This window comes from Ctenopharyngodon idella, chromosome 17, assembly GCF_019924925.1.
Source record: "Ctenopharyngodon idella isolate HZGC_01 chromosome 17, HZGC01, whole genome shotgun sequence".
Classification (NCBI taxonomy): Eukaryota; Metazoa; Chordata; class Actinopteri; order Cypriniformes; family Xenocyprididae; genus Ctenopharyngodon; species Ctenopharyngodon idella.
This window is the reverse complement of record NC_067236.1, coordinates 21328992-21352053: the sequence shown is the minus strand read 5'-3', so window position 1 is coordinate 21352053 and position 23062 is coordinate 21328992. Positions and strand designations below refer to the sequence as shown.

General features: G+C 37.0%; 2 protein-coding genes across 3 annotated transcripts in view; both read left to right on the top strand.

The window, feature by feature from the left end:
• ccdc88c (coiled-coil domain containing 88C) overlaps window positions 1-11583 on the top strand; it is a 72719-nt gene extending 61136 nt beyond the window's left edge. Inside the window, exons 26-30 of the mRNA XM_051867032.1 lie at window positions 25-231; window positions 1987-2061; window positions 2160-2228; window positions 6833-7080; window positions 9038-11583. Coding sequence (XP_051722992.1) covers window positions 25-231; window positions 1987-2061; window positions 2160-2228; window positions 6833-7080; window positions 9038-9925 — 1487 coding nt within the window. The 3' untranslated portion in view covers window positions 9926-11583. The remainder of the gene's footprint in view (window positions 1-24; window positions 232-1986; window positions 2062-2159; window positions 2229-6832; window positions 7081-9037) is intronic.
• A 1132-nt stretch (window positions 11584-12715) lies between these two features.
• Window positions 12716-23062, top strand: LOC127498103 (ovarian cancer G-protein coupled receptor 1). Of its 2 annotated transcripts, XR_007925811.1 has the most exons (3): window positions 12716-13059; window positions 18330-19809; window positions 20591-23062. XR_007925811.1 is itself a non-coding variant. In XM_051867088.1 (2 exons), exon 2 carries the CDS (start codon window positions 18422-18424, stop codon window positions 19457-19459), a length of 1038 nt encoding a protein of 345 aa, XP_051723048.1. In that variant the 5' UTR covers window positions 12716-13059; window positions 18330-18421; the 3' UTR covers window positions 19460-23062. The 2 variants fall into 2 exon arrangements, 1 of the variants encoding a protein (XP_051723048.1); XM_051867088.1 differs by having other exon boundaries at window positions 18330-23062.

Genomic DNA, 23062 nt, shown 5'->3' with positions numbered 1-23062 from the left:
TTTTTTTTTTTTTTTTGTGTGAAGTGTTGAACGACAGTGGAGGCTCCAGAGGCAGAGAGGGCTATCACTCAGTAGGGGGCAGTAGTGAGGGCATGGACGGGTATGAGGAACTGGTCCGGTGGAGGGGCAGAGAGCCAGGAGCCACCTGTTCGACTCCACTGAGCCGCAACTCCCACAATGCACCAGGCTTCACATCTTCTTCCAGCTTGCGCCCGGGACGCAGGCCAAAAGGTAACACAAAATTATGCTGATTAGTACATGTCAGTGACCTTGTGCCTCAAATGACAGACCATGTTCATTCTGTCATGTACAGTAGTACATTTACACATCTTTAGAGACACTGATGATTATATATGTATTATATTTGTATTACAGCAGGCTTTGGGGTGCTTTTAGATTTCACAATTAAAGGGATCGTTCACCCAAAAATTAAAATTCTGTCATCATTTACTTGCCCTCATGTTGTTCCAAACCTGTACATGTTTCTTTCTTCTGTTGAACACAAAAGAAGATATTTTGAAGAATGTTGTTAACCAGACAGTTGACGGTAGCCGTCGACTTCCATAATAGGCCTATTTTATTTCCTACTATTGAAGTCAATGTTTACCGTCAACTGCATTCTTTAAAATATCTTCTTTTGCAAGCTTTAGCAGTATCTGTTGTTTGTAATATGAAAATGGTCTCATTTCAAAAGGATGATTTTTAGAAAATATACCCTACATTTACAATACAATACAATTACACTAGTGCATATACTCCTGGCATGTATTAATGTTCAAAAGCTTGGGGTTGTTAATGTTTTTGAAAGTTTCTTATGCTCACCAAGACTGTATTAATTTGATCGAAAATACTGTACATTTGTGAAATATTTTGAAATATTATTACAATTTAAAAGAACTGTTTTCTAATTTAATATATTCTAAGATTTTTTTTAGAATTTTCAGCATCATTACTCCAGTCTTCAGTGTCACATGATCCTTCAGAAATCATTCTTATATGCTGATTTGCTGGAAACCACAATACATTTTTTAGGATTCATTGATGAATAGAAAGTTTAAAAAATAGCATTTATTTGAAGAAAAATTGATCAATTTAAATGTGTCCTTGCTGCATAAAAGTACTAATTTCTTTCCAAAAAATGTTTTATTGACCTCAAACTTGAACGATAGTTTACAATATACATCAAGTGTTTAAAAACATGAAGCTTATTGTTTTTGTTAATGTACTTTGGATTCTTACTGTAAATGTTTGTTTTTTTCAACTGTAAAGTCTACAGTAAATCATCCTTTTGAAATGGAACCATTTTTCTAGGTCGATGAATCAATGTTATCAGTTTCAATCATGTTTCAGTTTGAGAGATGGAAATAATTTTCTGTGGTAATCAATACCATACCATGGTGATGTCAAGCTACCTACATTGTCAAACGTATTTCCAGGCTAAATTACTATGGGTTTTCACACTTAACAGCCTTACCTACTTTGTCATTTTCTTCCATATTTAAGTTCAGTCGTTGAAGTTTCTGTTAAGAGGTTTTGTTGTTTTTCATACTGCATTAGTTTATTTAGTGATTAGCAAGTTTACATTGTGTAATGTGCCACGACGTACACATGGGGGCTTCAGCTTTAAACACCGCTGACCCCCTCCGTGACTCTCACCTCCCAGCCAAAAACCCTGAAGCTCATTTCATCAAGTCACTGTCAGCGTAATAACGAAGCGTTCACTCTAAACCAATGTTTATTTTCAAGCGCTTGAAGCTTTCTCAGATATCCACTGCACTGCGTAAACAAGCAGTCGTGTTCGTACAAACGCACACAGGAAGACAGCAGATTAATCATGTCCCATAATGACACTGTTCTTACAAGAAACCTCTTTAAAAGGGGAACTAAATTGTGCGGGAAAAAAAATACTATTGTTAATTCAAATGTATGGAACATACACTGATATATATGCTGCCCCATTGTTGGGCTGCACTCTCATACTTTTAGGGTTGGTCTCAGAGGAAGACTTGCGCCATCATTCCCCAGATGCTGGCTTTGGCAGCGGTGTCCATGGAAACACAGGTAAGAGAATTAACTAAATCAATACATGTTGCCTTTACAGCCTCTGTTTATTTCCTGTGCTTATTTGGTATGTGATGAATGTATGCCCTCCTCTACAGGCCACCGGCCCAGTTCTGCCGAATTCAGCCGCAACACCTCCAGCAGCAATTCCCCCATCAGTTCCAAAGGTGTGTGTGTGTGTGTGTGTGTGTGTGTGTACTGTCTGTTACATATGCATGCATAGTCACTTCATTAGCCGCGATGGAAAATGTCGCCCCCGCACACTTTCTCTTTCAAGAACTATTGAGACAGTAATTGTTTCTCAGGTTGAAACAAAGAACATTTGCATGGCTCCCAGACATAAATTAATGTCCAGAGGCAGCTCTGTTGTCGAGTGTTATTTATTTATAAATAATTCAATTATTTAATCAAATGGTTATTTAATTAATTATGGAAGCTTGTTTCCGCCATGAAATAATAAATTAAAAAGGTAATTTTTGCAACTTTTTATCTCACAATTCTGACTTTTTTCTCAGAATTGCGAGATATAAACGTACAATTGCGAGTTATAAAGTCAGAATTGTGAGATATAAACTCGCAATTGTTTGTTATAATGTGCAATTGTGAGGAGAAAAACAGTTTTTGACAAGTTTATATCTTACAATTCTGACTTTATTTCATGCAATTCTGACTTTATAACACAATTCTGACTTTATAACTCGCAATTCTGACTTTATTTCATGCAATTCTGACTTTATAACTCGCAATTCTGACTTTATTTCATGCAATTCTGACTTTATATCTCACAATTCTGACTTTATTTCATGCAATTCTGACTTTATATCTCAATTCTGACTTTATATCTCGCAATTCTGACTTTATTTCATGCAATTCTGACTTTATAACACAATTCTGACTTTATATCTCGCAATTCTGACTTTATTTCATGCAATTCTGACTTTATATCTCGCAATTCTGACTTTATTTCATGCTATTCTGACTTTATATCTCAATTCTGACTTTATATCTCGCAATTCTGACTTTATTTCATGCAATTCTGACTTTATATCTCACAATTCTGACTTTATTTCATGCAATTCTGACTTTATATCTTGCAATTCTGACTTTATTTCATGCAATTCTGACTTTATATCTCAATTCTGACTTCATAATTCGCAATTCTGACTTTATATCTCAATTCTGACTTCATAATTCGCAATTCTGACTTTATATCTCTCAATTCTGACTGTATAACTTGCAATTCTGACTTTGTCACAATTCTGACTTTATATCTCGCAATTCTGACTTTATAACTCGCAATTGCGAGAAAAAAGTCAGAATTGTTACATAAAAAGCCGCAATTGCTTTTTAAAATTTTTTTATTTAGGGACAGAAACAAGCTTTCATAATTCATTAAATTGTTAATTTTTATAATCTTTTTATTTATTTATTTATTTTTTTTAAATGTTAGTGTATTATTGTGATATAACTCACTTGGGTAGGATGCATAATATTGATTTATGATCAAGCTAAAATACTTTATTGTTATTTTATGTTATTTATATTGAAACTTGTACGGTATGTCATATTTAAATATATTTTTCCTTTATTTTGGTACTTTACATGTGCTTTAGTATGTTAGTCAACACATCAATATGAGTGTACTTCTAGAATGACGAGATTATTAAAACAGTGATTTAAAATGTACTTAAATGTTAAACTTAATTTGACATTATTACAAAGTGCACATTTTTAAAGTGTTCTTAAGTGTTATGAAACAGTAATGAAAGTGTACTCTTTAATTACACTACAGTGGCCTTTTATTTTATTAATATTATCTGCAAGTACAGTTTTTTTTTAGAATTACTGTGAAGAAGAACATTACAAGCACTCTTCTTTTTCAGAAAGGTATTATTATTGCTTATATGTAGAGTATGAGATATGAACAAACCCATAACCTTAGGTATTCAACTTCAGCGAATTGTAGAGACAATCTTTTCTAAGAGATCAGACTTGTTACTTAGTAAAATGTTACAGACTTTCGTTTGGCGGATGATTAACCAGACAGAAAAGTCCAATAGACTTGCATTTAAGAACCCTGAGCAATATCTACAGACCAGAACACCATATACTCAGATGTAGGCTCTTCTGAGTTAAGCCGGAAAGCAAAGACCTAGCAATCTATAACAACCACCCATAATACTGCAAAAACCACAAGAAGCGCAGAATACATTAGCGACAGCATCACAAAGCCACTCACATCAAATCTCTCACACGCTCCCAACTTGATTATTTCGGAGTGTCAGATTCCACCCTCTGATCTCAGACCAGTAATAAACTCCTATATTAATAATGTGTGGCAGATGGAATGGGATAAATGCAAAGGAAATAAGTTACACGTAATAAGTCCTAGTATAAGAAGAATGTTTTCTACTAATTTTAAATCTAGGTATGATCAAGTTGTTTTTACTAGATGCCGTTTAGGTCATACAAGACTTACACATGGTTATTTATTAAAAGGTGAAGAACCACCATCATGCCTTCCATGTCAAACTACAATGACTACTAAACATATTTTACTGGACTGCAATGTTTTTAATGTAAATAGACAACGGTTTTATTCCGAGATGTGTTTAACTGATGTATTTAAGAAAGGATCACCTGAATGTATTTTAGAATTTCTATCTTGTATTAATATGAAATGTCGGTAAGACTTTATTTTAGGGTTTTTTAACTAGCTGCTTATTAGCCAGTTATTAGCATGCATATTACTAGAACATTGGCTGTTTATTAGTACTTATTAAGCACATATTAATGCCTTATTCTGCATGACCATATTCTATATTCTTAATCCTACCCAATACCTAAACTTAACAACCTTACTAACTATTAAACAAGCAGTAAATTAGGAGAATACTGAACCAGTTATGTTTATTTCTTTGAAAGTAGATGATAACTAGATATGGTTTGGGGTGTGAGTGTTTGTAAAGTTTATATTGTAGAGCATCAAAGTATTGTCAAGTTATGTTTAACACTTTAGTATGGGGAACACATTCACTATTCACTATGACTTTTGCCTCAAACTCTTAATTTACTGCTTATTAATAGTTAGTAAAGTAGTTGTAGTGTTTAAGTTCAGGTATGGGGTAGGATTTAGGGATGTAGAATAAGGTCATGCAGAATAAGGCATTAATATATGCTTTATAAGTACTAATAAACAGCCAGTATGCAAGCTAATAAGCTACTATTAAAAGTGAGAATTGTTCCCCATACTAAAGTGTTAGAACGCAGATCTTATTTTACTCATAAATTGAAAAAAAAAAACATAGGATCTCGAAGAACCACTGATGATTTAGTCTTCAGGGTTCTGATGTCATCCATGTACCGCTATTACATCAGCCTGATGTTTGTCACCTGGGTTGTGGGAGAAAAATTAAATTTCGCAATAAAAAAGCAGGCTAGTGCATGTAAATGCTGAAACTGTTTATTATACTTACTGTTTAAATAGTATTATTGACGAGCACACACCCACATTCGCTATATTTTAAAGGGGTCATGAACTGAGAAATCAAAATTCCCTTGATCTTTTGACATATAAGAAGTCATTGAACTATAAAAACATCCTGTAAGTTTCAGAACTCAATTTTCTTGTTAGTCTAAAAACAGCTTATATTGAAGCCAATCTGCCTAATGACAGGTCACTTTACATAATAGTGTGGCTAAATACCGCCTCCACAGAAGAAGATCAATGCCTGCTTCTACGTCACTGCCTGTTTAGCCCCGCCCACCGAATCACGTATGACATGTAGAAGGTAACAGACGCTAACGCTGGATTACTAGAGCTAGCAAGCGATAAAGATGGTTTCTGGGACGGCAAGATGTGAATGTCCAAGTTGAGCACTATTTATTTGTATTTGGTACATTTCACTGTGGGTTATTTGGTCAGTTTGCAAACAGACTTTTACGATATAAACTTGACAGTAATGCGACAACATTAACTGTGTTAATTCTAATGCCTGATCTGTTATGTAATGATTCATGAACAGTCAGATGTTCTTTGTCAGTAAATCAAACCAGTGACTAAACGGTTTTCACACTGTTTCTCTTAGTAGGATAAAAATAATGTTATTTAAACTGTGATTAAATTATATATAGAAAGCGATCAAAGAACGCTCCCTTTACAATCGCTGGAGCTGTCAATCAAACAGCGCGAGTTAATCAGTGACTGAGTTCTGGACTCGTGCCAAAACTCCCGTTTTATTCAACGAATCTCTTAGTTACATCGTGTTTGCACTGTTAGTTATGATGAAAGCATTCGTTAGAGATCACGAGATCACTGCTTTCAAGCGCTCATAAACATGTCTGTGATCTGCTACATGCTCATCACTGCCAACTTTTGCCAACTTAATGCCATAGATCTAAATGTAATGCTATAATCAACTCTTTTCACAATTAGTTAACCTTGAGAACTGTAATAGTAAAAACATGCTAAAAGTTTTCGAGAGGATAATACTTAGCTATTTCATTGGCAAAGATGTCAGCCAATCACAGCAGAAGTATCACAGCACCTTAAAACAGAGCATTCGAATCAGAGGGCTATAATCAGGATGAAAAAAATGCCTTTTATTTCTAAATTATGACAATTTTTAATGAAAAAATCATTCTAACATTATAAGTGCACCCCATGAAACATTATAAAACAGTAAAGCAATGCAGTTTATGTCGCCTTTAATGTGCACATTTTTACTCTTAAATTGTACAGCCCATGTTTTAATTTCCTGTCTTTCTCCAGGTTCTCTGGACTGTCTGCAGGGCCGATCTGCCAGTCTGTCCAGCGATGATGTTGTTGGACTGGGTCACGAAGGTTCACGTCTCAGTCAGTCGTCTCTGATTCCCCGTAGCTCCACCCTTCCCTGTGATGCCACATCTGCTACACGTTCTTCCCAGCGGCCCACTTCTCGGCGGCCGTCCTCTCCTGGCAGTGAGATGGTTACCCTGGAGGAGTTCTTGCAAGAGAGTAATGCCCTCTCCCCACCCACTGTAAGTTGTTTAAACACTAACAATATTTTAACACCTCTTAGCAGAGTTCTTTGTTTGGTGGTTTGACCTTTTAACCCAAGTGTAAGATGATCATTTTGGGAAATAGTGACACATCATCAGAATAATTAGCAGTTGTTTGCAGGGGATTTTTTTTTAAATCAGTAGTGAATCATACATGGCAGGATGTGCATTTTCGCACGTTAGATTAGATTAGATTCTCTTTTTGACAAGTATATTTATGCAGTGAAAATGGCAAAAGATTATCAGTAGAGACATTTATGCTTCTAAATCAATTATGCCTGATATTTGATCTGTTTGACCCTGCACCATGGATTGTTGCTTGCTAATTGACGATTAAGATAATCTCTTCTGAGTGCTGTGTGAGATGTTTATAATGGAAATTTCACCATTGCAGCTAGTGGCCTCACTGAGGTTGATCACATGTCATATTTGATACACATATTTCAAAGTCTTGTCTCAATATGTTTTTTTGCATGCGATTTGAGAAATGCATGCAACAGGATTCCCATGGTCATGAACAAATCTGGAAATTTTCAGCGATGGGGATTTTTGGGGGTCCCCCTCCCCTCAAAAAAAAAGTATTTATTAGAGTTGTTGAATTTTATAATTTAGGAAGCAACAGCGCTGCCAACACTCACACATTCAATGTGAGACATAGTTGACAGTTCACATGCCACAGGTCCGTTTTCTCACGCAGTGAAAAAACATCATGGACTGCCCTCTGATTTAATTGCAGTTATTTCATTAAATTAGCAATTCATTTATTCAGTTAGCCCTTGATTTTAACAGGAAGAATAAAAACTAAATCTGTTTTTATATGTTTATATAGGTATATATCCAACATTATTTCAATTGTGGTGATATGCTATCAACTTAATAAAGTAAAAAAAAAATTATAATAAATATTTTAATAATAATGTTTTAATTAAACAAATATTTAGTAGTTTTCCCTAACATTTTAATAATTTGCTTTAGTATAATGGAAAATGATAAATATTGCAGTTAATATTGTTTTTACACAAATGAAAATATACATGGAAATATATAGATGCTTTTCTATTGTAGTAAAGGCCCCGATATACTCGCGCCGAAGTTCTTTTTCATTCATCGCTTGGGGTAAAACGAAGTTCAAAATGCGTGATCAGCTGTTAGCGAATATCCAGCGCCGCCGACAAGCAGTGTTTAGATGAATATGTAATTGCGCTTTCCTCTCAATACCAAAATAAACATAACAAAACTGAGAAAACAGAAAGCATTTTTTAATAAACCACAAGAAAAGCATCTGATCATAGCAATGTGGAAATTTTTGCACAAGCTCTGCAATTCAACACTCTAGTAAAGTCACGTAACGTTTAATTTTTATGGCACTTTATACAATAGATTACTAAAAAATCACCATAGCTTTACCATATTAAACATAATAAGCAGTGTCTGTCTTATTTCATCAGAAGTACAACTTCGTTTTCTACTATAAAGCGGCTCTCCAGTATGTTTGTTTTCACTCGCGGACATCTGACCTTGATGGTCTGAACAGGAGAAATGAGGTAGAAAAGTTTTCCATGTGAAAGAAGGCGGAGCCTCCGCGCACACCTACCTATTACGTCACCGCCACGGACCAATTGTAGATGTTTACCAGCCATAGCAAACTTTTCCGGAAAGTTCGCTTTGGCAAGCTGTTTTGAACTCCAAATGAACTTTGTTTTGGCCTGATTTTGTTCGAAATGACTTCATCAGTTCGTTCTTCAATTTTGCTTGAAGTATAATCAGGGCCTTTAAGGAGTCCCCTTACAAGAGGAGGGGGTCCTAGGCTTAAAAAAGGTGTGGGAACCCTGCATGTAATTCCCATTGTAATCTTGAAACTTGGGGAACAGTGGGATGCAACCATGGGCTTTTTACAAGAAGCTTTATGATGATTCAAAATATGTCTGTCTTTTAGGTGCAGACAGGAAGCCGAGAGGATCTGATGACTGACTATTTCACCAGATCTACTCGGCCTGTCCCTCTGCGAGATGGCGCTAAAACTCCCACCAATTATGTCACGCCAACCATCAAGACTACTCCACCAGAACTAGATGGTCGGGCCCCCAAACCTGGACACAGTGTCAAACCAAGCATTCGGCTCACAGAGACCTCTGCACCTCCATCTCATTCGCAAACCCTTCCTAACAGAGGAGCGGGACTGCGGCCCTCACCTCTGCAGCAGTCCAATCCTCGCGGAGGTGTGGGCAGCAGCACCAGCCTGAGCCGCACATTCAGCCTGGCCTCAGCGGACCTCCTCCGCTCCAACGGACCAGACAGCTACCGCACCGAGGCCAGCTCTCCCAGCCAAAACGACGTGGTGTTGAGGAGGTCTGGTGTAGCCGCCAGAGAAAGACCCATGTCCGCTAGGCTGGCCGGATCCTCACCGCTACCTGGAGACCCAGGGCACCTGTCCGTAGACCCCCGTCGCCTATCTCTTGCTCCACCGAGAGATGAGTTGTCCCTGTCTTGTCCGCCCCCAATGCACTCTTCTTCTACATCGCTGCAGGCTGAACGGGAGTATGTTGGGAGTAGTCGGGCAGGAGCAATCCGTACTGGATCTCCTCAAACCCGAGCAGCCCCCCACCGTGGTGAGGTGGCCATGGTGACTCCGGTGAGAGCCGTATCGGCATTGAGGCTGAAGGATTTGGAAGAGGAACCTCAGGAACAAAGGCAGGCAGAGTCGCCTCAACTGAAGAAAACCGACACTGCCAACTTAAGCAAGGAGCAGCCCACCAGCAAACCTGCTTCTCCTGACCCCAACAATGACCCTCAGACTGTGTGGTATGAGTATGGCTGTGTGTAGGGCCTCGAACTTGGTGAAGAAACTGCAGTGTAAACAAATAAAAAGCCCCAGGCAGCTCTAGTAAAGACTGGTCACGTCTTTCTTTTCTCCATTTCTCCAGGTGCTTCAAAGGCACCAAGTGTATTTGAGGGTCTTGCACACGTTCATACTGACCTGGAAACGAATGTATGGGGCACTTGAATGTATTTTTCCCCTTCGTATACAATCGAACGACATTGATTTCCGCAGCTCCAAGGCATTCCAGTTCACATTCTATTCTGATTGTGGAAAACAAACGTTGGGCTGTGTGCTAGGAGCCACTCCCAGCGTAATTACTGAGTAGCGACTGCATCCATCTTTAGGAGGCGCAGGACAGTTGCAGGTCCATCACCAAGACAGCCTCACAGGGACCCATTACGGGAAGTGGCCTCTCTCTCACTCGCTCCCTGCTGACATACCAAACAATCTGCTCTATTCTGCTTCTTGTGGGTGACCATGTATTTGCTGTAGGAACTGGGTTTGGCTCAGACTTGGCAAGAGGACAACACAGAGCCAGAACGAGAAGACCATTGGACATGAGGATAAGAAAGCACCTACCTTGTGATATAAGGTGGAACAATGTCTCGGGAATGGGCTTTAAGGTGGAATCTACATTGCCCTGTTTCACACAAGCATTTAGGGTTGTACTAAAGAGAAACTGAAGCTCAGTTTGGTGTTTTGGTTTTCTTTTATCTGACACACTCGTTTTATAACACTGCACATCTGTTCCAATGACTAGAAGTTCTTTTATCGGTTTATTTATTAATGTCTTTGAGGCAATTAAATGACACTTGTTTGTGTGGTTGTTTTAATGTGTGTGTATGCATGTGTATGCCTAATTTTCCGAGCTTTTTGTTTTGCGTGGTTGACGGTTAAGTCTGATGATGTTGTATACAGAAAGAATGGAGTGAAAGAGCCCATGGATTCCCAGGATCATGTCACCAATCTAGTGTTCTTTGTTCCCTTGTCAGCCATCACTTTTCACCATCTCCAACATCTCATGGTCTGCTGTGGCAAGAGCTGGTCACCAAAGGAGATGGTGGATCTTCATTGAAATCTATTTGGAGCAAGCATTCACACTGGGTGTGTAAATATAAGAAGAGTGTCCTGTTTGAATGTGCACGACTACTGGTTACATGATTTTAGATATACAGCTGTTTTTATACACTACTGCACATGAACATAGATCATTACCTGTAAGATATGGTGTGAGTAGATGCCCTAACAACTTTTTACACTTAATAATGTAAAGTTTATTGTGAATGATAGAAGCCTGTTTAGAGAAAGCTGTTGTCCAAAACCTAAACTCTTTGTAATAAAGCTTTTCTTTTTTTTTTCTTTTTTAACAATCTCTGAAGTTGGTGGTTTCAGTAAATTATACTGTAAATGAGCTGTTTTAGTTTCTAGGACATGTTTAAAATCAGTTCCTTTTAAAAAATATTTAAATATCATAATTTAAACAATATCTAATAATGGAAAAAATAAAAAAACTATGTTCTAAAAAATGCTGGGTTAAAAATAACCCAAGTTGGGTTTAAAATGTACACACCCAGCAATTGGGTTGTTTTGACCCAGCAGCTGGTTTAAATGTTTTTCCAATCTGCTGGATAATTTTATTGTTTAAAAAAATAGTATATTGCTTTCTTAAAATTAACCCAAACTAGGTTGGAAATGAACATTTATTAATGTTTAATAAATAATAAACATTTAATTTCTTATTAATAAATGTTCACCTTTTGATTATTATTGTTGCCTCTAGTAATTATGTGTCTGATTTTTTTTTTTTTCCAACATATTTTGGGTTCATTTTAAGCCAGACATATAGTCATTTTTAAACAATAGTTGAGTTAAATAAAACTGCCCAGCACGTTGGTCAAACATTTAACCCAACTGCTGGGTTTGTCCATTTTTAACCCAACATTTTTATGACAGAATGGGCAACAGATTTGGCATAACTTAGGATGTCACTTGATCTGTCTAATTCAGGATCAAATGTTTTTTTTGTAGTTATTGATAAACATATATTTCCCATAAATTAAAGACAATATTTGTTTGATGATCTTTTTTTTTTCCCCAATAACTTGAGTCGAAGGTTGACGAATGCAGTTAAAAATATAGAAAGAATAAGATGGAGTTGTCCTGCCATAAAAAGTGTCCAAACTTCCTTGTGTCAGTTTTAATGAATAGTACATTTTTTTTGTAACCAAGGAAATCATAACATGATTGCACACAAAATGTGGGACACATTTTTTTTTTATGTAATAAAAGTTTGTTTATAAGTAAAAAGTTTTTACTGCAATGTAGATTACATGTTTAAAACTAGCTATTTTTTATGCTAGTTAATTTTTTTATTTATCTTTTTTAACACAAATTATTCCAGAGTCCAGGGAGTGAATTTCATATGGGTACGGAGTTCCATGTAGAGGATTTCCATCTTTTATCCATGTTATAGCCTCCATCCACTATAGCCTACTGGAATTTCTGCATCTGTGGTTTAAAAATATAAAATATGTCCCCAACCAGTGAATCTTGGCCATTTCCACCACTGGAATACAGTACCAAACACATTTAAGATATTTTCCTTTGCCATTGAGAACAATCCCATTGATGATACCTTCCCTTATGCATATATTACATAAAATACATATTTGCCGTTATTCCCAACAGGTAGAGGGACAATGAGGCTGTTATCCTAAGGAGCTGCCTACATAGACAGCACTTTGCGCATGTCGGTTTAACACATTCGGTTCAGCTGACTCGGAGGCTACATGACCAAACACGCTTTCTGTGCAGACAGGTTCACTATAGGATATGAAACACATCCTGTTTCAGGGGAAGACACTTAAGTGTTGACTTTGAGTAGTTGCGTGCATCATCACTTAAAATTGTTGACGCAATTTAGTTGTTTTTTTTCCTTTCTATTTTTCCGACGCGACACCACCGGAACACTCGTGAGATCTTATCTCTGCAAAAATGTTCACTTCTGCGAGTAAACGAATAAAAATAGGCAACACTCTGTCAGAGAGTCCGTGGAGCTGCTGAACTTGAGGATGCGATCTTCACACTTCAGAACTGCCTAGAATGAGTCGCGTGGGAATAAAATCACCAATCTGAAGGTAATACACTTATGATTATCTGATATACTACATAGTATTCCACATAATACTATATAGACTAATACAGTAATTGCTGCTAGTAGGCGAAAACTGAGCGCTGTTATAAAAGCAGGAAAAGGTGAAAATGAACATTTATTTGACTTTTTAATAAGACCCCACATAAAATGCATTGTATAGTAAGAATAATTGTAATCACTATGGTGTTTTTGCTTGATATCATGCGACTTATCGTGTAGTAATCTAGTAAAATAAATGCCGCTGTTTAATATTTCACAGCTTGCTACAAGCTGTTTGCAACGCGATTTTACAATAAATGAACTAGGCTATAGCCTACTATTATAATTAGCCTATCAGTATCAGCCCGATCGTTTCTCAAATAGGCGACGTCTCAACTACTACATGTGAAAATCACTAAATGGCATTTCTGACCAACAGGTCTGTGAAATTATTCAGACACATTTATGTATAAAGCTGTGCTGCGAATATTACAAATGATCACAGTTTAACCCATGTAGGGTTCAAGTCAGAAAAAGGTTTTATTCCTCACAAATGTAAAACTTGTCAAATATATACAATTACATAACTATCGCGCAATTGTGGGGAGAACGGTAATAGGAATAAACGCATTTTTAATGAAGCATTTGTTGCAGCAGTATAGGCTACTTTGAAATGTACAGTTTTATAATGTGAATCAGTCAGTGTATTTCAGATGGTGCAACGAGACAGCGCGAAATAGAGCAATAGACACGAACATTACATGTAGTCTACCTAATAAATTGCAGTTTTTTCTTATGACGTTTTATATGTCAGACACAAATGCTACCGGTGGGATTACATGACTTTAGGACCGATTCATGTTCAAACAAGCTTGTCAGCATAGAAAGATGTTCAAAAACACGTCTTCCAGAGTCTGATATAGGGTTATTGGGTTTATGTTCGACAGTCTGCTCTGCTCAACCTTAATTAGGCTAAACGTTCTCAGTTTTGAACCTATGATCTGACCTATGATAATAGACCTCTCTCTCTTTCTCTAGGCTATATTATATATATATATATATATATATATATATATATAAGAAAAAAACAAACAAACATGCAAAACCACATTTGTGCAATTGGATTTTTGATTCAAGAACTTCCTTATGTGTGACAGCTAGTCATAGTTGCATAAACTTTTCGCCACTGTTAAGACTTCAGATTTAGGAAATATTTTGAATGACTATCACTTTAATAGCATACACTTTATTTTGTTAGACATTCTGTTGACTAATGTTGCACCTACATGCCAACTAACTCTCATTAGAGTATTAGTTGAGTATTAGATGACTTTTGGGGGTAGTAGAATAAGTTGACATGTAGTTGCAAAGTTACACACTAAAAAATGCTGGGTTTAAAAATGGACAAACCCAGCGATTGGGTTAAATGTTTGCCCAACGTGCTGGGTAGTTTTATTTAACTCAACTATTGTTTAAACATTACTATATGGCTGACTTAAAATGAACCCAAAATAGGTTGGAAATTAAAAATCAAACACATAATTACTAGAGGCAACAATAATAATCAAAAGGTGAACATTTATTAATAAGCAATTTAATAAATGTTATTGTTTATTATTAATAAATGTTCATTTATTAAACATATTAATAAATGTTCATTTCCAACCTATTTTGGGTTCATTTAAGCAAGCAATACAGTAATGTTTAAACAGTAGTTGGGTTAAATAAAACTACCCAGCACATTGGGCAAACGTTTAACCCAACCGCTGAGTTTGTCCATTTTCAACCCAACATTTTTTTTTTTTTTTGAGTGTACTTGTAGTCAGTAGAATGTCTGTTGGGGGACCATAAAAATAAAGCATTAGCAAATATTAAATAGATAGTTTGCCTAAAAATGACAATTTTATCATCATTTACTCACATTGTTCCAAACCTGTATGAGTTTCTATCTTCTGTTGAACACAAAAGGAGATATTTTAAAGAATGTTGTTAATCAAACAGTTAACGGTAGCCATTGACTTCCATAGTAGGAAAAAAATACCGTGGAAGTCAACAGCTACTGTCAACTGTCTGGTTACCGACATCCTTCAAAATATCTTATTTTGTGTTCAAAAGAAGAAAGAAACTCATACAGGTTTGGAACAACATAAGGGTGAGTAAATGATGACAAAATGTATTAATTTATGGGTGAACTAACCCTTTAAGCAGGCAACGTAATGAGAGTTAGTTTACACGTAGGTTCAATGTTATTTATCGTCAACAGAATGTCTAAAAGGGACCATCTGAAAACAGGTAATTGACTTTGAATTCAAAACGGATGAGTCACGTTTGAAACCACTGGAGATAGATGCACATCTGTGACCACACTTCAGTTGAATTCTATGCTTCAGTGTTGCACAGCAACCACCAGATTGGCTGAAAAAATGTCTGCTCTAATTAGTAATGATTAATGTATTTATTGGACTACTGACCCAAGGTGTTTTGCCACTTACCCATGGTAAAACACATTGCCTCTCTTGTACTGCCATTTTATACTGAAGAACTGAAATGCTCATTTCTATTATTATCATATATATGACTTCATCAAAATTTAATAGCGGAATACAGCTCAATGGTGCATTCACTGGGCCAGACCTACTTGTCAAAATGTCAAGTCTCTAAGGTTTATGTTGAAGCTGGCTCAACATATAAAATACAAAATACGAAGTAACAATTCTACTGAAAAAAAAAGCTCTAGGTAATATTGTTGTACCTGCACAGATGTCGTGCATCACTGTCTGAGCAGTGTTACTGAAGGTGTTGTGTATGACTGCACGGACACATTCTTAAGCATTTAATGGATTGGTGATGAAACGTGTTGTTCACACTGGTTCATTCATCTGGTATATGTTCTTTTCCACTGTAGTCACTGCATCCAAGGTCTCATTCCCGATATATCTGACATCCTTTCATCAGCTAGACATTCTGCAAAACAGGTCATGGTCAGTTTTAAAAGGGCAACGTATATTACTCAAATCCATAATGTGAATTGGGATTTAATACAAGAGATGTTCAAGATGGTTTTAATTGCATTTCACACTGATCGTTGAAGAAAATACCCTTGCTGACGTCGAAGCCAAGTGCAAACGACACTGTACAGTTAAATTCTTTCTGAATTCAGTAGTGTTTTCAAGATCACTTTTTTTACACTTCCTTCAACCTTATAATATCTCTTTCTGTACGTTTAGAATAGTTTAGAGTCTGAAGGACACAGCTCACACACAAAACCACGCACAAACCATTTGTCTCTCGGCATGAGTCGGCAGGCATCTTGATAACATCCTCAGGCAGCTATTTTCTAAGCATACATAAGTACAATTTCTGTCTCCTTAAAAAGTTGAGAGAAACCCAAATCAGTTTGACAAGTATGTCAAGTACCGTAAGCAATCAAATCGTACAACAATGGTCATAAAATTGGCTTCTTTAGCTGAAATTGACCAAAAAATAGAGTATTAATGTGTATCTGTCCTATAGAGTTCTGCAGGAACAACGTAATTCAGAAGTTAGCATCAGTCTGGTTCCCTAAACGACAAGTTTGCCTTTTTTTGCAAGAAACTCCTGATGTATTGTCTGTCATAGATTAAAATGTGAAAATATCTTGAGCTTGTGTTAACTAAAACACATTTTGTGTAACTCATTTCCAAGTTTTAAGGCTCTTGCAGGAATGTCATTTGGAGCGTTGTGATTTTTCCCATAGATTTTTTTTTTTTGTGTCTCCTCCTCCAACACTTGGACTAGGTATCACTAACTTCCTCATGATACATCACAATACAATACATGTATAATAATAATGATAATATTTTGTGATGACGCAACACTAATATCAATAATAATAACAGTAATAATAATAGTAATACTAAAGATGGTGATGATGATAATTTGTGTTGACGGCAATAGTAATATCAATAATAATAATAATAACATTAATAACAATAATAATAATAATAACAACAACAATAGTGATACTAATACTAAAGATGGTGATAATATTTTGTGATGATGGCAACAGTAATAATAATAATAACAGTAATAACAGTAGTAATAATATCAATAGTAATACTAATACTAAAGATGATGATAATATTTTGTGATGACGGCAACAGTAATATCAATAATAATATAATAACATTATTAATAATAATAATAACAATAGCAATAAATAAAGATGGTGATGATGATAATATTTTGTGATGACGGCAACAGTAAAATCAATAATAATAAGAGTAATAATAATAATGATAAAATAACAATAGTAATAATAATAATGTAATAATGAAATAATGACACATACCACACCTATCCTAGCTTCTGTGTCAGTGTGCATGTCTGTTTATTTATTTATTTATTTATTTTTATTTATTTATTTTATTTTTTTTCCCTCATTCACAGTACGATTACTAATTGTATATATATATATATATATATATGTACGCCTAAGCTGAGGTGGTGCATTAAAAGAAGGGTGTGATGCATTAAAATCAGCATTCGGTGCATTAAAATCACACATGTAATCTAACGCAATCAGATATTAAACAGCATATAAATCAAAACTGCCAAATGTTACCAAATGAAATGTCGAACCAAGAGGAGGTATAGAACTACTAAACTAAACGTTTACTAGGAGTATACTTCAAAGTGTACTTTCATAAAGTAAAAAATATGCTACAAGTATTTAACTAGTAAACTATCAGTATATCTATAAGTCACTTGTAGTATATAGTTTAATGTAGTTTATAGATGTAAACTAGTTACTAGTACTCAAAGTGGTAACACTTTAGTATGGGGAACACATATTCACTCTTAACTACGACTTTTGCCTCAATAAACACCTTATTTACTGCTTATTATTAGTTAGTAAGGTAGTTGTTGCATTTAAGTTTAGGTATCAGATAGGGATGTGGAATATGGTCATGCAGAATAAGGCATTAATATGTGCTTTATAAATACTTATAAACACTTACAAGTATACTACTAGTACACTGAACTTGAAGTATACTTATTTTTGTAAGGGAATACAAACTGGACATCCTACATCTGCCATGTTGGCATTGTAATGTAACTTTAGCTACGTCACTGTTTCCTGCCATTTACGAACATTACGTAACATCACATCCTTTTGCATGGCATCCGATACTTCCATCAAAATCTCTGAAAGCTGTAATCCGGGTTGTATGAATACTGTGGTGGTATTCGGACATGCTAATCACTTGACAATGTTTTGTTTGCTTCCTATAGAGTTCATTCATGGAATGTCATTGGGAGACCTCTGTCGATTACGAACGTCCTACACTCATTGAGTAAGATTCTGCGAACATGAGGTTGGAAAGATGAACATGTCTGAGGAGCAAATCAACTGCACTATAAGCCACGAGATTCACCAGTACCTGTTTTCGGGTGCGTACATCATAGTCCTGCTAGTGGGTCTTCCCGCCAACGCTTTCTCACTCTACCATGCCTGGCTGCAACTAAAAGCCCGCAATGAGCTGGGGGTTTACTTGTTAAACCTGACCATATCGGATCTGCTGTACCTGGCCTCCTTGCCCCTCTGGCTCCAGTATATTTTCCAGGGGGACGACTGGAGACGCTCGGAGTGGCTCTGTCAGCTGTGTGGTTTCCTGCTCTATGAGAACATCTATGTCAGCATTGGTTTTCTGTGTTGTATCTCCATTGACCGCTACCTTGCAGTGGTCTACCCCTTCCGCTTCTCCGCTTTCCGGACGGTGCGAGCTGCAGCGCTGGTCAGTATGGTGGTCTGGCTCAAAGAGCTTGCCGTAGGAGTGGTGTTTTTCCGGCATAAGGAGCTCAGCAAGGACAAGCATAACCAATCTGTGTGCTTTGAGCACTATCCCATGAAGACATGGGAGTATCCAATAAACTACTACCGTTTTTACATAGGCTTCCTGTTCCCTTTAGGAATCCTCTCAGTGTCATACTTTCGAGTCCTCCGAGCAGTGGGCAAGAGTGCAGGCACGCAGACTGCCCAGAAAACACGCATCAAGTACCTGGTGACCAGCACAATTGTCATCTTCCTGGTGTGCTTCTCGCCGTACCATGTCTTCCTGCTGGTGCGCACTATATTAGAGCGGGACTGTGCTTTCATCGAGAACATTTTCAATTACTACCATTTCTCCCTGCTGCTTACTAGCTTTAACTGCGTGGCGGACCCCGCGCTCTACTGTTTTATCAGTGAAAGCGCACAAAAGGGCATCCAGAAGGCTCAGGATACTTGCACTCGGGTCTTCTGCTGTTGCTCAAAAAGTCATGGAAGGTTCAACACGCACTCCACTGAGATGGCGGTCACCAATGATAACGGTACAGGCACGACAGTGGTGACACTCTTGCAGCAGATCAAAACTGATGTTTGAACTTTTTTGTTCTATTAATTATCTATACAATAGACATCATAAAGCTTAGCTACAGGCTCTTCGGTGGACAGAAGGAACATATGGAAGCATCATAGGCTGCGTTTCCACCGCAGGAACTTTCCCCAGGAACTAGGGACTTTCGGGTGGTACTTGACTAAATGAAGTTCCAGGTAAAAATTTCCCCCTCAGAAAGTCCCTGCTCGCGAGGTAGTACTTTTTCAAAGTTCAGAAACTTTCAGAGGTGGATCTTGGGCGCTGAACATGCTGATTGGTTGAGTTCACGTGGCATTTTGATTGGCTGATTCCACGCAGCATATTATTTCAACCACCATTTTTAAAAGTCTGTTGCGGTGCGTGCAGTAAAGCTGGATTTACACTGCACACGTCTGCGGCACGTTACAGCTCTGACACAGCCACCAAAGTTCAACTCTAGTCAATGCTTACGTTTATACCAGCCTCGCATGTTTTAGAAGTATCCCAGAATCTAAAGACAGGCACCAAGTCTATTTTTGACAGACGCCGCGTCCAAGCCACACAGTTCAAATACAAAATAAAGTCAAAATAATCACCCTGTGTAGACTCCTGCTCATATTTTACATCACTAGGAGGCCAGAAATTGACAAGAGATTCGAAGTTGAAAAACTTTAAAATCGTTTATCCTTGTCGTCCATAACTGTACTTTTAAGTGTATTAACTTCGTCTGTAGGCTACAGCAAAACAAAGTAGGGTATAGCAATAAACACAATTAAACCGGACCAAATATAACCATTTAGCCATTAAAAACATGAAAAATCAAGGAAAACAACATCGGACAGGCAAATCTCGTGGTCTCACGAATCCAGCTGCTTCGCTTCTGAAATGCTCCTGGTGTGAGTTGACACCACGTAGAGCAGAAGTGTCCAAACTCGGTCCTGGAGGGTCACTGTCCTGCAGAGTTTAGCTCCAACCCCAATTAAACACACCTGAACCAGCTAATCAAGGTCTAATTAGGCATACTAGAAACTTTCAGGCAGGTGTGTTGAGGCAAGTTGGAGCTAAACTCTGCAGGACATTGGCCCTTCAGGACCGAGTTTGGACACCCCTGGCGTAGAGGATGGAACAAAACCTCGCAGGAGCCGTAATGCGCCGCAGACGTGTGCAGTGTAAATACAGGGTCAGAGTTGTTTGCTACTTGAATCAACAAAAGTGTTTAAAAAAATATGACCGATGGACCGACTACGAGGTTCAGGCTTTATTAAGCTTATATGCGGAGGACAAAATCTAGCAGGAACTGGAAAGTCGTGCGCAGTCCTACATCACCGGACTTAATCTTCATGGTGATGACACACGGGACAAACTTTTTGAGCAATGTTGCCGGGCAATTTTGCCGAGCGACATTGCTTGAGCACTTTCCCATTGAGAATGGGCAACAAATTTCTATCTGGATACATTAGATTGAAATTTGTTGCCCATTCTCAACAAGTGAAAGTGCTCAAGCAATATCGCTCAGCGAAAAAAGTTGCCCTGTGTATCATCACCTTAGGCCGCGATGGAAACACAGACAGCAACAGGTCTGGGGGAAAAAAGTTCCTGAAACAAATTGTTCCGGGTAATTTCGGTGGAAGATGTACAGTCACATACAGTCAATGTACAGTTGTTTTACATTGGTTAAAACATTATCCTGCTGTTTTAGCCATATTGCAGTATTTCATGGTCTTGGTAAGCTAACATTTTACTGTTACGTGGTGTAATTCTCAGGGATCGCTACCTTGATAATCACCAGTGGTTGACGTTTGAGGTTTCAGGAACCGATGATCTAAAACTTTACTATTTTAATGTACTGTTCCAAGTCCCTTTAGCTACATTTGCATGTAGCGGTTAAACATTGTGTCCAAGACTAAAGCCATTTCTGCTTTCAAACCTCATAGGTTTCAGTTCCAGCAATATTTAGACTGTTGGCATGACAGGGAAAGACCTTCATGGTCTTCAATAGTTTAATTCTGTCATCATTTACTCACCCTAATACCATTCCAAACCCATATGGCTGTCTTCCTTACAAGAATTGTAAAAAGAAAAATTTTGATGCAAATGTATGCTTGCTTACTGTGATTTGAGAGATAGGGAGGGAAATTTTATCAGTCAATGTGATTTTAATTGTGGTTGTATGGCTTCAGAAGACTTGAAATATACAGTAGTGCACAAGTTTCATGGACCAATGTGACGATACTTTCATTGGAGCTTAACAGTTCCTGGTCACTGTGTGTTCTCATTTTACAGAAAAGAACTGAAAATGAAATTCTGTGTTCCATGATAAAATGAATGACTTTAGAACATCAGTAAATGATGACAGAATTTTCATTTTGGGGTAAACTTTTCCTTTAAGAAAAGCAAAGCAATGAGGCCTTATCTTTGTCACCTGCTCAGCTTTTTCATGGTAAGACATGGAGCACACAGACAGTTAACAAGCACAAGAAGGTTCACGGGTGTGAAGGGTCAGCCACCCCCCAAACAGACTATCTGGACAGCTTCCCACTGTGATATCATATCCTGGGAAAAAAGATGAGGAAGCAGCAATTGATGGTTGCTTCCAGAAATCATGGATCTTTTGTTTGCTCAAACCATGGTGTTAAATAAAGGTGATGAGTGTTTGTTGCAGTGTTTACATTTTTAAGATGGAGGTGACCTGAACTGACACAACAGACGTGGAAGTGTTCTCTGATTCCTGCCATGTTTACAATGAATACTCAACATGCATGCAGTTTGTATGTATACGTAACCAAATCAAGATTGTATTCAGGTTATTTCATGCTTTCACATAGTGACTGCTGTTCAGTTTCATTTATGATTTTTATTATTGGTTTTTATACTCTGTTTATTGTTTGTGGTGCACAAATCACTGGCAATGATTGTATTGTTACACAGTAGACAGAAATGATGTTCTGCTGGATAGCAGGGGTGTAAAAAAAAAAAAAAAAAAGTACAGAGAAATATTTAAATATGGGTACAAAAAACTTTTTGTTGAAGATAGGATGTCTGATCAATAAATTTTGGTTTTGTTTGGCTTGTTATTCTCAGTAAAATGTATAAAATATGGACTTTTTACAAAAAAAAGACGTATATGCAAAACTTTTTTCTAAATTTTTCACAAATACAGTAGCTACTGTATGCAGCATGCTACATAGACAAACGGTAAAAGAATATGGCCAAAACATTGCTTGTAAAAATAGCATGGCAGTAATAATAAAACACTGATATGAGTAAATAGTATAAGTCATAAATATGTGTAGGAGAACAAATGACTGAAAATGACACATAAAGCAATATGTATGCATCTTATTTTCCCTCAGTGGTTGAATATTATTAAAGAGGAAAACATATGTCCCATATGAAGAGCAAAAACAAGACTAAATAAAGGAATAAATGATGATCATGCCTTTATCTGAAACAGGAGACCGAAATTAACACTCCATTAAAATGTCTCATCTTTGGTTGAGAGAAACGCTTTCATCAGATACTTGTTGTGTTTGTTTAGTTATGATCCTTTTTGGCTGTCTTTGTTTGGTTTTGATTATTTTACTGGTTGGAAGCAGAACTGTGACATTAAACAAAGGTGCATAAACAGAA